This window comes from Carassius auratus, chromosome 14, assembly GCF_003368295.1.
Source record: "Carassius auratus strain Wakin chromosome 14, ASM336829v1, whole genome shotgun sequence".
In the NCBI taxonomy this organism is placed as follows: Eukaryota; Metazoa; Chordata; class Actinopteri; order Cypriniformes; family Cyprinidae; genus Carassius; species Carassius auratus.
Genome location: NC_039256.1, coordinates 31,503,315 through 31,520,741, shown reverse-complemented (window position 1 = coordinate 31,520,741; position 17,427 = coordinate 31,503,315). Strand labels below are relative to the sequence as shown.

Here is a 17,427-nt window from a genome sequence, read left to right as displayed (position 1 = left end):
ACAGAAAACGCGAAGCAGCCGTCACACTCAAGACACGCAGCCAGTGTGTCACCGGCCTGAGACTCAGGAGGAAAGGTTAGGTAAAAATGTATTATCTATCTATCAATAAATGAAGCTTTAATGAAAGCACAGACTTTGAGATGATATATAACTAGTGGAGTCTAGTGAGTGATAAAAGAGTGATACTTTACCCACTTTTAAAAAGCGTGAGGATACGTAACAACTTCGTTTTGTGTCAGAACTTTCACACTTTCATTCATAAATTCACTCCGTTTGTGTTTGAAAAGCGACAGGGGTTGATTCGCGGAAATGGAACTTGCTGTATAAAGCAGAACATCACGGAACTCGGCCATTTTTGAATGAATAAATCAAAAGTAGAGCATTTAATCAAATCTCTATGGACTAGTGTCTGCAATATTAAAGGTGTTCAGTACCGTCGCTCCCTACACGCAGAGTAATCTGCCTAGGGCACCAACTCCCAGAGGGGGCACCATCCCAGTTGCTCCAAAAAAAAAAAAAGAAACTTCCTCGTGTGTATGTTCCTCGCAACCGCTCGCACCTCATGTTTGCTGCTGAATGTTCATAATTGATGGATGAACATCTATACCCGCAATCCAGCGAAGATTAAAGAAAACTAAAAGTAAAAAAACCAGACATAGTTGGCTTGACGTTGGACGAGTCTCAAATTTAGGGACCGTCTCTAAAGTTACATGCGATATTGTTATACACTTTTCTAACATCAGTAGCATTTGAGGAGAATGACTTATAGTCATAAAAACAACTGTAATTGTTCATGTAGGTGTCAGCTATAATGCACAATTGAATTAAATGTTTATTTATTAAAATAATCTGTAAATCACATGTAAATTATGCTACTCTTTCACAAAGGCTCAAATTTGAATTTGAAAATTTAAAGCTCAAGAGCATTTGATGAGAAAGACTTGCAGTCATAAAACTATTGTAATGTGTTCATTTAGGTGTCAATTAAAATGCACACCTTATACATTTTTAATATATATTAAAATAAAGTATAAATCATTTAGATAAAAATGAGGCCCGTTTATCACTTTCAGGCACATTCCTGTGAAAGTTTTTTTTTTTTTTTTTTCTCAGGTTCCCTTACGGAAATTACCCATGGTTTTAACACATTTGGCCAGTGGCCCTGAAGGTGTTGTTATACACGTCTCACACACACACACACACACTCTGAAGCATGCGTGGTGTTTTCAGCACTTCACTATATTGACACATGATGTAAGCTACACATGTGCACGTCAGCACGCTATGAGAGGATTTCACCATTTCATTTGATAAAACTATCGTCATTCATTCGTATCGTACACACAGACTGACAGAAATGGCAATGTCTTTACGACAACCTGTCAAAATAACATTTTTATATAACTTGAAGAAATTCAAACATACAAACAAATAACAAACAAACAAATATAGTACTATTGCACAGTAGAGTATGCTATACGTCAAGTAGGCCTATTAGCTAATAATAATAGTTAATTAAAAAACACAGAAACTCTGAGTTAGACCAAACTTTTATTTTGGTGGGTTGTAACCAAAGAAATAATGTAAGAAATTGCTTAGTAAAATATACTTAAAAAAAGATATACTAAAACATTATTTTAAAGGAATATCACACAAGTTTTCATAGAAGTTTTAATTTAAACACCATATTTTTCAAAAACAATTTCTAAAAGTACATTTGTATTTGTGCCTATAATGTTTATTTATTTATGATTATTGTCAGCTAATAAAACCTATGCTTCAGGAACCATATTCATATAACATCTAAGGCTAAATGTAGCTCTTGACTGGTTGAGTTAGATGATGATTAACACTAAACTGTAGAAAATCTGGAGTCTCCCCAGCTGGAAATGTCTGTTAAAATCTTGTGTTTCTTATAATAAATTGACATACTGATGATAGCACTGAACATTTTATAATGTTCTTAATTACATGTCGATGCAAACTGCATCCGCCCCTGCTTACAACACATGTTAATGACTATGATCGGATACCCGAAGTTCGCTATAAACCCCATCGTGTCTTCTTCCAAGTTCCACATTCACACACAGGACTAAAAATGCTGCATGAAGATCACCTGATGTCTTCTTCTTCTTGACTTGGTTTATTCAGTCGTCCCTTTAATTTTTCCCCCGCAATGGAAACAGCTCATCCAGCATCATCGGGAGCTGCTCTTTGATCTGGAGCTGCGTGTGCGCATGCGCAGCTCATTGCCTTCGCTGCACTGGCTTCAGTAAGTTGGATGTGCGCTGTCTTCATCACCACATCCAAAAGCCCATCAAAACTGTTGCGATGGAGAGTATCGGAAAAACCCCACACATCTTCCTGTTATGTCCGCTGATCGCGGCCGTGGCGTGCGCGCAAAGGTAGGGTTGCGTTTTTGTGGCGTTTCAGAAAAGAAAATGATGTTTTTTGGGGATGTAAGAGGAATTTACGTACATCTCGTGATATTATTGCAGTAGCAGAGACCCGAGCAATATGCCGGTGGTCAAAGACACCGTGGACAGACTCATGAAAGGATACGACATTCGGCTGAGGCCAGATTTCGGAGGTAATGCATGAGTAAAATTCGTATAATTGTTGCATTTTGGATTGTCACGCGCACTAACATGCCCAATTACTCATGCAAACCTTGTTCATTCACCCCAGTCTCTGATCAGGCGTGCATGTCAATAATGCTTGAGAAAAATGAACGCACGCTTATTTACCGATTTTCATCTTTTCCCAGAGAGGGACGCTAACTTGGGGATCAATTCAATTTGCAGCGCAACTTTTGTTGCATCATGACAGCAAATAAAATGGCATGCTTTTAAAATCTCATTTGATGCACGCATACGAGTCCATCACAGAAAGATGCTCAAGCTGTTATTGATAGAAGGACGCGTTTGTCAGTCATGCTGCACCTCCGGTGCTTGTAACAAATCAACAGTTTCATGCGCAATGCCACGTGAATTTGGGGTGTTGGTGTTTCATATGCATATAATGCATGCAGTTTCATATATATATATAATTATATTTAGTGTCATTTTGCCACCTGCACGTACAAGTTTGGGTATATGCATGCAGTGCATACAATTTCCCTTTTAATAATGTTTTCCTTTCTCTCCATTAGGCGCTCCGGTAGCGGTAGGGATGAATATAGACATATCCAGCATAGACATGGTCTCCGAAGTAAACATGGTATGTATGTTGCATGTAACAGTTTTCCATTATGTGTCGTTATGCACAACTTGAGACGCACCGGCTGATGTGGCTCTCACACACATGATGATTACACGTGAAGCCGCTGAAGTTCATTGGCATGCTGCGGTATCTGCTCTGCATTTCGCAGCTGACATTTGAATTCAAAACACACGCGCACTGGCGCACTCGCACGCGCACCCGCACGCGCTCCCCATGTCTCACGCTGTGTTTTATGTGCCACCGAGAAACGAGCACGTTCGTGGACGCACATTTCTACCCTGTGACTTGGGTTTAACTGCAAATCTAGGCTAGCTCAAGGTGAGCTTTGCCCTCTCAAGGAGAAAGACGGCGCGTGACGCGTACGCTGACAGAATCACGCGTTTCTTTGTCAAAAGAGAGGGGTTTGGGAGATGCACGACTATAAACAGCATCTATCGACATTTTTTATAAATGCATATTCTTTTTAAAAATGCTCAGATGGTAAACTGTGATGCAAAGCAACATATTGTTGATAGGCACCGCTAAAAGTTGATCTCGCGTGAGCGCGCCCTCTGTCGGACGCGGCGCGCGGCGCAGCTGTAATTGCAGGGGAATATGTATGGCTGTGAAATTAAAGATTTATGGCTCGTACTCATTGCAGCTTTATCATTTCAGTGGGGGCGATGGAGTTTGTTTTCAATTCATTTCCCAGTCGCTCCTTTTAAGGTGAAGAGGGCTGTGCCAGGAGCTCTGCGTTTTCTTCACTGCTCTGAGTGGAAAAAACAAAAGCATGCCTCGTTTGCAGATTGAGTTCACACGGATATTTATAGCACTGTAGGTGCTGCTGCTGCATGCTCGCATATGGTCCGAAGCAATGTTGTTTCATTATAGTTCATGAAACCTTTAATTGAGAGAATGGTCTTACCTGTTTATCCTGGATTTGGTGCTTGAACCAGGGCTTCGGGGAAAAAAATCATTTGAATATGACAGCCAAGGTCATGATTCCCCATGGACACGAGATTGCTTGGAGAAGTAATTTAAATGAATAAAATCCTAAAATATAATGGGAATATCTGACAGTGAACATAAATTGTTTTATCCTCGACTTTAAAATATTTCTTAAGCTCCATTTTTTAAGACCTTTTAAACTTTACTCTACCATCAAAATCATACAACATTTGGATTATTCATATCTTGACCTTCAACCTTGTCAACAATGTTATTTTACTACAGAATGACAAAAAAATAAATAAATAAATAAACCTTTTCCCAAATATCAGACAATAAAATATAACCAAGAACTAGTTGGTCCCAAACTACAACTAATAGATTATTTATGCAATTTTTTAATGCTATTATATTTATTTATTTGCAGACCTCATTGAAAATTCAACATTTATAAAATAAAACAGCTCTTTTTGATTTTATTTTGACCTTGCAAGGTTGATGATCGTCACATTTTCTGAACATTGAGCACCTTTTTTAACTTTCCGTTTACCAATCATGGAAAACCATGGATATTCAGTGCTCAAAACCAAGCAGTTTCCAGGCGGACGGACCTCATGCTCAATACTTGTGCAGTGCATACAAACTACCTTTATAGATCACGCTTGAGCTCTGGAATCCCGAAGAGTTGGGGAGAAAAGAGGAAAATCTTTGTTTTCTGCAGCTCCAGCAAAATTGGATCTTGGCCGAGCTCGACGTCGACGGGATCCTCCACTATCCTCAGGGTTAACAGGGTCGATCTGGGAGATTTGCAGCCATTAGTATCTGAGATGTCCATTCAAAGCCAGCATGCATCACGCCTCATTCTCTCTCGTACCAGTTTACTCTCTCATTAGTCCGGCGCGATGCCTGCGTCTCAGACAGATGTACGATCTCTCCATTAGGAGCGCCACTGATGCCCCAGGTGTCTTTGCGAGGCGTAAATGCTTCCAGCGCTGTGTTTTAAAGCGAAGCAGCTCTCTCCTCTCCATCTCCTCCTGCCTGCCATTTCACACGCGTGTAAACAGGAGCGTGCGCTGCGGTTGAAACGTGGCCAAAGAAGCCTCCACCAAAGGTCACCCGTGTTGTTTGGCAATGCAAATCTTTAGGCCAGTTGCGTTTTCATTGCTTGACATTAAAATGCAGACTATTTTTGGAGAAGAGGCAAACGCAGGAGCACGGGGCGCTTTCTGATGACTCATGTGTGACCCTGGAGCACAAAAACAGTCAGAGGTATCACAGGTGTATTAGTAGCAATAGACGTTGTATGGGTCCAAATGATAAATTTTTCTTTTATGCCAAAAATCATTAGCATATTAAGTAAGGATCGTGTTCCATGAAGATATTTTGTAAACGTCCCACCGTAAATATATCAAAACTTCAGTTTTGATTAGTAACATGCATTGCTAAGAATTCAATTCGGACAACTTCAAAAGTGATTTTCTCAGTATTTAGATTGGTTTGCATCCTCAGATTCCAGATTTCAACTAAATATTTTCCGCTCCTAACAAACCACTCATCGTCTTTCAGATGATGCTTAAGTCTCACTTTCTAAAAACAGCTGGTTTTGTGGGTCACATTTGAGTTTTGAGGAAGTGTAAAATAAACGGGATAATACCGTATTCTGACCGTTCTGCTTGTGATCCGTGCATCTCTGTGTAAATGAGGCTCGCGATGCCCTTTGTTTGCGTCCGGGACGGAGGTTTTTCTCTAAACATAACAGTCACTTCAAAGAAAAAGATAGGAGCAGACTTGTGTTAGCTCACGGGCTAAATAATTACCAGGGCGGAAACATTGCCCTTATATGTATCATTATCCTGACAAGCATTAATTGCTAACATGAATAAGAGGCAGGGCCGCGCAATGATAGCCTGCGAAATAACAAATGGATGAAAAGACAAATTTAGACTCAATTAGATCGCTCGACTTAATTAGTACTAGTGTGTGTAATTGTGGCTCATTTCTGGCTAGTGTCTGTTTTATTCAATTCGGAGCTGATAAACAGTGTGTTATTTAGTGTTATTTTTACTTTTTGTTGCTATGACAACACCAGCCTCCTCTGAAACGGCGGGGTGTGTTTCCATGTTTGAGGCAAGGCTGCAGGTTTGTGTTTTGATGGGTTCTCTCATTCGTAGCGTCGTGCCGTGTGCTTACAGACCGACAGAGAGGAGCACGGATGTGTCACATGATGTTCTCTCAGACAGCAGCAGCTTGTATTATAATCTCATACACTGACGAGATCTGCGGCACATCTCACTCTACCGAGAAACTTATTATGGTTTAGGCCTCTGCTAATTTCTGCTGTTAATTCAGCACGACCCGTGTGTGCGCGTGTAGCACGACTTTGTCTGAGACAGTTAAGATTAAACTTGATGTATTTAGAGAATGCAGTGAGTTGCTTACTGATTTGCAATTGGTCTTTTTGTTACATTCATTTGCATACTGAATTCTGATTGGTCTGATGTTGCTAGCATTAGTTTAACTGCTTACCTGAAGCCTTTAAGCTAATATTTTGCTGTGTTGTGTCTCTGGTATATATATATGTGTGTGTTTGCATAATGATGACTAATACAATTTATATATATATATATATATATATATATTTTTTTTATGCTAAGGACCCCAAGTGTGATGATCCTCTTGCATTTCCTAGAATATAATTTTTTTTTAATGATTTTTGTTTTATTTTTTTATTTTTTTAAAGATGTGTGCTGTTGTGCAACGAGCATTTATTTTGTGATTAAATATAATTAATAATTTAGGCTCAACTGTATGTAAGTTAATAACTGTTTAGTTACCAGCATTGTTTAAATCATCTTTTTTCGCCTTTAACAAAATAAATAAACTCATACGGGTTTGGAACGACTTGATAAATGATGACAGATTTACATTTTACATTAGTAGTAGTAGTAAACGCTACACAACTGCAAGTGGCAATATTTTATCAATTCAGAAAATACTCTGACTGTTGAATTTGCAGATGGTTTGTCTTAAAGCATATTAAAAAAACAAAATACAACAGAGATACACACAGGGGATCTATAAGTTATTAATTGAATGAACATTTCATATCTGGTAATTATGAGCATTGCACAAGCTCCTGATCACCCTGTGTGGGTATAGTTAGCTAGTATCTCTTATATGTTAAAAAATCAAACACAGAATGTTTTCCTAGTAAGTTTAATCAAATAACAACATTAAAGTCTAATTCCCGAGCTAATTCTGCAAAGAGGCGCTCGGTTGTAGATTAATTTGAAACACCTGGCGTTTGGAGTCTGTCTGACATTGCAATAAACTTTGCCACTTAATCACGTCTTCCACATCAAACGTTTATCTCCAAACATGTCATCAACATCCTCATCACGCCACTTGCGGTTATGAGCTTCGATTGAGTGAAGTTAATGTGACAGATTTGGTTTATGTAATCTGTTAATATATCATCCTGCGATGGGCTGTTGAATCAAACGTGTTTAAGCAGCTGTAAAAAAACCCCGCTCCGTTGGGAATAAAGGCTAATCGCACCAGTCATGCTATCAGCAGTGTGAAGTCCATCTCTCTTATAACCTACAGTATTTTCAGAGGCTTGTGCTTAACCAGTCTTTCGCATGGTTTCGTTGTCACGACCGATTAATGAAGTGTTTCTCTTATTTGGAGAGACACTGGGACTACGGCGGCGGTGATGTTTAGTGCCCTGTTATCAGCGTTCTCCATCACAATCTCCTCGCGTCCTCATTTGACTCTTTCCTCAGATAGGGACGCAGAGAAACACTTTGGTCCCTCATGACTTATTTAAAGCATTAGAGGCACGAATCCCATGTTGCAGTGTGAAAACTAGCTTGGAAGAAGCTCGATTTAATCGTAAAACTTTTTGTATTCAACTCTGTTACTACTGCTTTCAAACGATTAATCGCATACAAAATAAAAGTCTCTGTTTGCATAATATATGTGTGTGTGTTCTTTGTATATTTATAAACATGCAGTATGTGTTTTGAAAATATTTATTTGTATTTACATATCTGTATTTATATTCACGTAATTTATATGATAAATACGTATATTTAATATATAAACATAACATATTTTGCTGAAATATATACATGCATGTGTGTGTGTGTGTATATATATATATATATATATATATATATATATATATATATATATATATATAATATTCACAGCACACATACATATATTATGTAAAAAACAACTTTTATTTTGGATGTGATTAATCGCGATTAATCGTTTGACAGCACTAAATGTATCTTTGCTTAAAATTGTGGCATCTATGGTCTGAATTCTTTATAAAGCATTATGGGAAGGAAAATATGTAATCTTTTTCCATTTTCTCAATTTCTGCATCATTCATTAAGTTTGACAATTCCACCCTGTTACTCAAGATATTGTTGGCGAAAATATTAAAATAGCATGTTATTTAACAAATAAACAACATGCATCTAAGTGGTCATTGTTCTAAATCTCAAACCTTTTTAAGCCCAAGATCAAAGACAAGATCTACCGATTGAAGAATCTATTGAAAAAAACATCCCAGATCATACTTCTATTTTAATTAGGGGTGCACCGATCATATAGCGGATTCAGAAGCAGATTTATTTATTATTAATTTTTACAAGCAAATTGGCTGATTCTGATACAGATTTTTTAAAGAAAATGTAGCTATTGGTTGTTTGCTTTATAACAAATAAACTTGCCTTAAACAAAAATATCTGTAGGCATTTGAAATTAGAGACAACCATTGCATTTTAACCACGATCCAAACAAAAAGATGCTGCACAAATGTTGCACGAGCAGTTGTTTTTTAGGGTTATGATTTAGAACAAAAACAGTATAGCCTGACTTTAGGTTTTGTTTATTTATTTATTTATTTTTGCTACTAAAACATATTTGCATGAAACCAAAACAGCAGTTCTGAATGAGACACTAATTCACTTTCTGACAGCAGGTGGCGCTTATGAACCAGCAAAATAGCGTTTCCTTGGTTACCACTGTAAACAAAGCAGAGCTGCACTGTATACAGATATAAGAGAAGACAATGATATTGCCATCTAAACTTTTCTTAAGAAATCTTAAAGAATCTTCAGTTATACATTAATATAAGTGTTAAAGAATTGTAGAATTGTGTGATAACCTCTTTACATAACAACTGAATCAAAGAAGTGTGACAGATGTCTTCTCTGTTTTGGAGGGATGATCATTTTTAAATTGTACAATATTTATTAAAATTTATTAAAACTTTACTATAGTTAGTGGTGAATCATTATCGCTAAATGCAACTTCCAACTATTAAAACAAAGTGTAACCAAATAGTTTAATAAATGTGTTCGATCATGTTAGTTAATACATCAAATAATGTTAACAAAAAATGATTTTTTTTATTGCTGAAGAGTGTTGAGTTTTCTTCTGCTGTGTCCTATTCTTCATGCAATCCCGACTGTTTGATGCTCATTTGTTTCTCTTTTTACATTTGCCAAAAACTTTTTTATATTAAAAACAAACAAGCAAGTCCAGTCCATACGAACACAACGTAACGTAACACAAAACTATGCATTGCTTTCCATAAACACTAAGTAACAGGATTAGTAACTTCTTTAAGGGAATAAAATAGGGATGCACGATAATATCGGCACAATATCGGTATCGGCCGATAAAAGCTTAAAATGACCATCATCGGTATTGGCCGATATGAATATTTCTGCCGATGAGCCAAACCGATATTCTCCAAGTGAAATAATTGACCTGTTTTTCAGATGTGAATGTCTGTCTACATTTGTAAAATAATAAATTTATGGTAGAATCAGTACAGAAGAGATACATGGATTTCTCTTCAGTAAAATTAAAGTTTAAATATATCAGTATATATTTGTATATATATCGATATCGGTATCAGCATCGGCCAAAATTATTTTGAAAATATCGGCATATCGAATATCGGCCAAAATCCAATATCGTGCATCCCTAGAATAAAAGAATATCGTAATGCATTATGTTTAAAAGTACCTTTCCACAACAGTGTTTCTAAAGACAAATGAAAAAGACAAAGCAGTTTTGAAAGAATTGATCAAGCTCACAATTAAACCAGTTTAATTTTGCATGTTAAATTTTATTTTAAATGGATCAAATATTTGGTTACAAAAATTACAAACCTTATATCAAATAAATAAATAATAACACCCTGCTAGTATAATATGCAGAGCTAGAAGAACATCATTTTCTTTCATTGACTATTTGTTTAAAAAAGCACTACCCTGTTCCCTATTCTTGGAAAGTGCCTGGAAAAAGAGAATGGTCTTTTGTTCGTTTAGCATGACTTGTGTTGTGTGCCGTGGAGATGGATGTCTGCTGAACGTGAGCAGTGCTGGATTTGGGTTGTGACAGGTTTAATGGAGGAGTGTCAGCTCCGTGGGAGAGACCCAACAAATGACGTGGTGTCATGCTGTCACAATCTCAATATGATGTATGGATCTGAAGAGCATGCTTGCGTAAGCTTGTTTCTCAGCTGCGCTGTAGATCGTTCAATAAGGATCTGTTGGGTTTTCTGCTGGACCAGTCACTTTGGATTCGTTTTTCTTCTGCCAGCATTTTCATTTTCCTACCAATTTATGTTAAGCAAGACATTTTTTCAGAAAATATAGTATGGTTCCTTCCAAAAAGAAATGACACTTTTTTTTTACAAGAAGCTACCGTTTCAGAATTCCACGTTAAATTCAATGTTACTTACAATTTGCGAAATGTAATAGCAATTTATATAAGGTTGTGGATCCTAAACCATTTTCTTTTATTTGTTTATGATTAAGCTCCTTTATAATTAAAGCTCCCAAGACGATCACAAACAATCTTTTGCAATTTTGACAACATCTGTGTCAACCAGACCATTGTGATATTTTTATGCTGGCAAAAAAATAAAAATAAACACTGTTGGACGAAATTCAACCCTGTTATTCAAGTTATTGCCTGCTTCTTAAGACCTGTACATGAGATATTATAAAGAAATGTTATTTGATAATTTAACAACTGGCATTTACAGTTTTAATTGTTCTAAAGGAAGAAAAAAAACTCAAAATATTTGATTAAATATAATTTATCGAGCTCAAGATTCTACCCTGTTATGCAATTTATTGTAAGAAACAATTATTATAATTTATAAAAATTATAAAAATATTTTCTACATTGTAAAATTATTATTATTTTCAAAAATGTATATTATAAGAGTACTTTTAAAACAGGAAAATACTAAAAAAAATTTCCCTTTAAAAAAACCAAACATTTAATATTACGTGATTTCTTTGTAATTATTTGTAATCGGTGGAAGTAAATCCTGCACCATTTCTCATTTATAATTTTCACTCCTTTCTAATTGATGCTTCCAAGACAATCACTTTAGAAAAATGGTCCATTAGAAAATGTTAGTTAATTCATTAATTAACATGAACAAACAATGATCAATACATTTATTCCTGTATTTATTCATCTTTGTTAATGTTAGTCAATGAAAATACAGTTATTAATTGTTAGTTCATGCTAATTCACAGTGCATTAACTAATGCTAACAAGCACAACTTTTGATTTGAATAATGCATTAGTAAATGTTGAACATCAATGCTGTTAAAGGATTGTTCTTGCTTAGATCATGTTAACTAAAGTAGCTAACAAACATTAACTAATGGACCATTATTTTAAAGTGTCACCAATAATTATTTCCATTTTGACAGAACCTGGTCTGTGTTAAGATAAAGCATGGTGGCATAAAAACATGTACAGGATATTTTTAAATGTTGGTTTGCTCAAGCCAGTGGAAGAAAGTCGGTCAGTCGCAGTGAGAGTGACTTTCATTGCATACAAAGACAGCTTCTCGTGTCTCATACTTCTTTACTTGACGATTTTTCATGTCACATAAAGAATTCATAACCGATGCGCCCCTTAATTAGAACAATTATGCTGCAGATTCAGAGCCGTCCTTGATTAAATTAATTTGCACTTGCAAATTCCAGCTCTGTTAGCGATGATTACACTGCACAACCTAACACAGGCTTTTTTTGCTCTTGCAGAACATGCTTTAAAGGCATAGTTCTGTCATTCTTTACACACCTTCATGTTGAGCTGTCTTTCTTCTGTGCACGGAGCACAATAAATCCTAAATAATTTAATGCTCGTGTTCTATGCCGCTAAATACTTTTAAGGTGCAATGCATTATTTTATTTTTTTAACTTAAAAGCTTCAAATCCACTTTCATAGTAATTGATTGGAAAATAACAGTTAGTATGTGTTTTAAACGTGTTAATTTGTTGATAAACCATTATATATTATCAATGCAGTAGAGTGTAAGAGAGTGAAAAACGGTGATGAATCCACTCTTTTGCATGAAGCCGTGTGTTTGCGTCTCAGTTTGAGATCTATTGATGTCAAAGAAGAGTAAACAGAGCCCAAAGAGGCATCTGCTACCATCTGTGACCATAGTAATTATGCTCACATTTGGCACTGAAGCCAAGAGGAAAGTTCCAAGCCCAGGTGTTCCACATTCTGTACCCTGGCATCCACACGCCGCTCACAAAATAAAAGTATATTTAACCCCTTTTCGAGAAATGTTAATCTACTGACAGCTTTTTTCCATTTTTTTGTCTTTGTGATTAATAACCCTGATACATCAGTGTAAAATTTCACTGCACCACTGCAACGCTGTGTTCAGCCTTGTGCTGTTCCAAACATTAATGTTCTTTCTTACATGGAACGCAAAGATAGTTATTTAGTAGAATGTTCATGTTGCTCTTTTCCATGACATTTGACGTCACTGATGTCAAACCTGTGATAGCCAGTGTTGGGGAAAGTTACTCAATGCATTACATAGTTATTTTTAATGGAATAAATTATTGCGTAAGTTTTTGTCCCTCTCAACATAGTGACAGGAGAGGTATCGGTGAATAACAGGGCAAACAAGCAACTTGCATTGCTAATTTAAGAAAGGTAATGTTTTAATTTAGTTGAAAAAATTACTTGAAAAGGTAATCTAATTACATAACTCAACGTTATTTTTATGCATTACCTCAAATGTGAACGAGTTTTCATGTCTGTAGTGGAAGATACGTTTTTTAGTGACTTAAGTGTTTTTCATGTCACACAAAACTCATTTATTTTCATTAAATATAGTGCACAAATCACATGGATCACTAATAAGGTGTTTTATTTTGTTTTTCTAACTTAAAAGCTCCCTCCTTGTCCATCCACTTTTTCATTTTACACTCTATAATATTCTAACGTAACATCATGTTTCGTTTCCCTCAAAAGAAAACAAAGTTGCGAAGAACACTTGACAGGGTCCCTATCCAGTGTTCACTGCTCTCTGCTCCTTTTGCAAGGGATATCTGTTGAAGTTGATAAAATAAGCTTATTCAGCAAATTCAGATAAGTTACCATGCTTTCATTCAATATATGTCTGTATATAACACATTCATGTGTTATTAATTTAATGCATACAAAGTATCATATTTGGCTCTGCTAAACTGGGTGATAAATGTCTGTTGCATTGTTTACTAATAAAATAATCTTAATTTAGATATATTATATGTGTGTTTTATCTTATTTAACCATTGCACTTTATAACCGCCAACAAGCGAGTATAAATCACACCTGGGACTAATTAAACTGAAGGAAAATGCTGAAGCCTCAAATCATTTTACTTTGTTTATTTCAGTCAAGCTGAGTACTGGAGGGATGTGTCCTTCTACACTTCCTGTGAAGTGATGTATGGATGTGCTCTTATTCTCGATGCCCTTTGAACTGAACATGTTCGCTCCCTTCAGACTGAATCGCACTTAAGATGATGGAATATATGTGAAGTCCACTTTGCAGTTCACTTTCGGTCGAATGGATCGCACCTGATACAGGTTTAGAACGACATGAGGGTGACTAATGGGTTTTGATATCACTTTTTGTGAAATACCGTCTTTATATATTTTTAAATCCATCTTTTTATCAGCTTTCAATTTGGAGTTTATTCTCAGAATGTCTCAGTAAACAGATACATTTAAAATACTGGCATTATTTCCTCATCCTCATGTCAGTCCAAACCTATACACGTTTCTTTCTTATGTGGGAACATACAGTAACAGTGTTGAAAAGGTTACTTTGAAAATGTAACAAGTTACAGATTACATCTAAAATGTAACAAGTAGTGTAACTGTTTCAGTTACTCAAAGTAATGTAACCGATTACATTTGATTATTTTAGAAGATACACTAAGATTATAATAATTTAATTGTAAAGCACAGGCACCACGCAATCAGACTTTAGCGCTTTGTTTTACTTTGAGATCATTCTGAGGTTAAATACAGGTTTAAAGTCATTACAAGAAATAGTTTAATAGCTATGATGCTGATGTTGAAATTAAATAATTGCATAGCTATGACAGAAAACACTGGCATCTAACAATGCCTTGGAAAAAACGGTTAATCTTAAAAAATAAATAAAGCATATGCATAAACCCAAATAGGAAATAAAACAATTATGTGTCGATAGCTGTGTCCCAAACTCCTGAAAACATTGGTGTTTCATACTTTAGAGCAGCCAGCGCAATTGATGAAAGAAATCAGCTAAATCTGTCTGTGTGTGAAAAATTCAGATTTGTAATCATTAACATTTTCACAAGCAATAATTGTAATTTAAAAACACATGTAACTAGATACTTCCCAACACTGAACACCAAAGATGTTTTGAGAACAATCGGTAACTAAACAGTTTTGTTGCACACCAGAAAGTAAGTCAGACATGGCTTATTTAACAGTCAGGCGTCTGAAAACAAGTTTTGAAGCGAGTAACTTCACATGCTTCAGTCTGATTTGTTTAATTGAATCAAATAGTTCACTTAAAAGAATGATTCTGAACCATTTGTCTAAGACTCTGCATTACATGTTCAGTTTCTTGCACATACCATTTGTTTCACTTCATAAGTCCTCAATATATCATCAAGAGCCACAGGGATTCATTCGTATTTTTTTAGATGCTTTTTTTGACTTTGAGAGGTGGAAATAACTATCAAATTGAATTTAAAGAACCACCACCAACAAGTTAAAAATTTCTTGGTTATCAATAATTTGGATTCATATAAGTCTATATGAAGGATTTTTAAATGCTTTTCAGTAACAGAAATGCAGTGCACAAACAAGTAGAAGTGCAGTAGTGGGGCTGTATTTGTGTATGGGATCTGTGTGTGTGTTCAGGTGTGTGTTTAGCGTGTGTTTGCTCACGCTGTGTTGTGAATGTGCACATGCAGGACGGTGTGAGACACAGCTGGGTCTTCCATCTGCTCTTTTTTCTTCATTCAGAGGGAGGTTTGGTCCTTTAATGCCTGAGAGTAACTTTATCAAGTTATTTTTGGCTGAAGGCGATTGGCAGTTTTAAGAGTTCCCTCGCAGGTCACCGCTGGAGAAGCACGAGAGATAAATATGGGGCTAAAAAAAGTCATCCTCTGGCCACGCTGATAAACACATCCAAAGCACTCCCGAAAACAAACCCCCGATAAAATCAGGGGCTTTCATCCCAGGAGGCGATGCTTAAAAACAGTTCAGATGAGAAAATAACTGAAGGTACAGAATTAAAAACAAAATATGTTTTTTATAAACTGTGCTCTTAAAAATAAAGGTGCCATAGAATAACCATTTTTAACCCTGGACCCCAAAACCAGTTGTAAGGGTCTTTTTTTTTATTTTTTTTATATTGAGATTAATGCATTATTCATATCAGTAAATAATATTTCCATTGATGTATGGTTTGTTAGGACGATATTTAAAAATCTGTAATCTGAGAGTGCTTAAAGAATCTAAATATTGAGAAAAACACCTTTTAAAGTTCAAATTAAAGTCTTAGCAATGCATAGTACCAATCAAAAATTACGTTTTTATATATTTACTGTAGGAAACTTACAAAATATCTTCATGGAACATGATCTTAACTTAATATCCTAATGATTTTTGTCATAAAAGAAAAATCGATATTTTGTCCTATACAATGTCTTGTTGTCTATTGCTACAAATATACCTCTTCAGACTGGTTTTGTGCTCCAGGGTCACATTTTTGTAGAACCATTCAGACAATGAACATCTCTTTCTTATCTTTTTATAACACGAGGAACCTTTACACAAATTAGCTTTTGTGAAACAGAAAGGTTCTTCAGATGTTAAAGGTTCTCTATAGAACCATTTAGACAAAAAGGTTCTTTTATGGCATAATGAAGCACCTTTATTTTTTAAGAGTGTAATAGTGTTCAGCAGTGACATCAGCGGATGCTTCACTGTGATTGGCCGATCAACCTGTCAGTCGGACAACAACAGCCTATCACGATCAAAGCTCCTCAACATTCTGATTTTTGTAACATAACTTATGTTTTTGCTTTTCAGATAAAAGGGTTGTTTCAGTTTAATATGTTGCAGGGTCAGTTATTTGTAATAAATAATTGATCATAAATAATATTACTGATGATAAATCATCATTGGGCTTGTATTTGAAGCTGCGGATGCTTATTTGTTATTTGGCAACTTTGCTGGAAACGCATGAGCAAACATCTCACGCTCGGACATCATCACTCATGGTCACTTCCGAATCGAAATGCACTTGTAATGACTCGAGTGATTTGTGAGCGAGGAGGTTTTTAGTGAGCGTTCAGCTGGGTTAAATTAAAAGGTGCATCTGCGAGTCTAACACCACCTGTAGTGTTTAACGAGGATTTGTTGACTAATGATCTGAAAGATGGCGAGTGTTAATAAGAGCAGCTCAATAAGAATCAAAGACACCATTTATGTTCTTGCTACTGTATTATTAGTTCTTATTTTATAAGCTTGATGAGACTTTGATCATGTGACTTGGTCCATATTTCTTTAAATACCTGGAAACATCAAATTGAACATGAAGTTAAAACCCAAATACATTTACATTTAGTCATTTAGCAGATGCTTTTATCCAAATCGACGGAGGACAATGGAAATCAACAAAAGAGCAATGATATGCAAGTGCTATAACAATGTAGCAAGGTTTCAATTATATAATAAATAAAAAGAAAACAGATAGATTAGAAAAGAACACAGTAAGCTATTGTTAACTGCTTTTGTTAATAAAGAAAGCAGATAGAATACAAAAAGATTAGAAAAGCTAGTGTTATTTTGTTTGTTTGTTGAGAAAACAAGCAGTAAATAGCGTCTAAAAGCAGGTTAAACAATAGAATTAGAATAGAGAGTGCTA

At 35.7% G+C, this 17,427-nt stretch overlaps 1 protein-coding gene across 2 annotated transcripts in view; it reads left to right on the top strand.

The window, feature by feature from the left end:
• Positions 1-2,092: 2,092 nt before the first annotated feature.
• LOC113114323 (gamma-aminobutyric acid receptor subunit beta-2) overlaps positions 2,093-17,427 on the top strand; it is a 38,103-nt gene continuing 22,768 nt past the window's right edge. Inside the window, exons 1-3 of one of the 2 annotated variants that reach the window (XM_026281233.1) lie at positions 2,093-2,405; positions 2,499-2,590; positions 3,152-3,219. In XM_026281233.1, coding sequence (XP_026137018.1) covers positions 2,332-2,405; positions 2,499-2,590; positions 3,152-3,219 — 234 coding nt within the window. In that variant the 5' untranslated portion in view covers positions 2,093-2,331. The remainder of the gene's footprint in view (positions 2,406-2,498; positions 2,591-3,151; positions 3,220-17,427) is intronic. The other variant, XM_026281232.1, reaches the window with a different exon arrangement.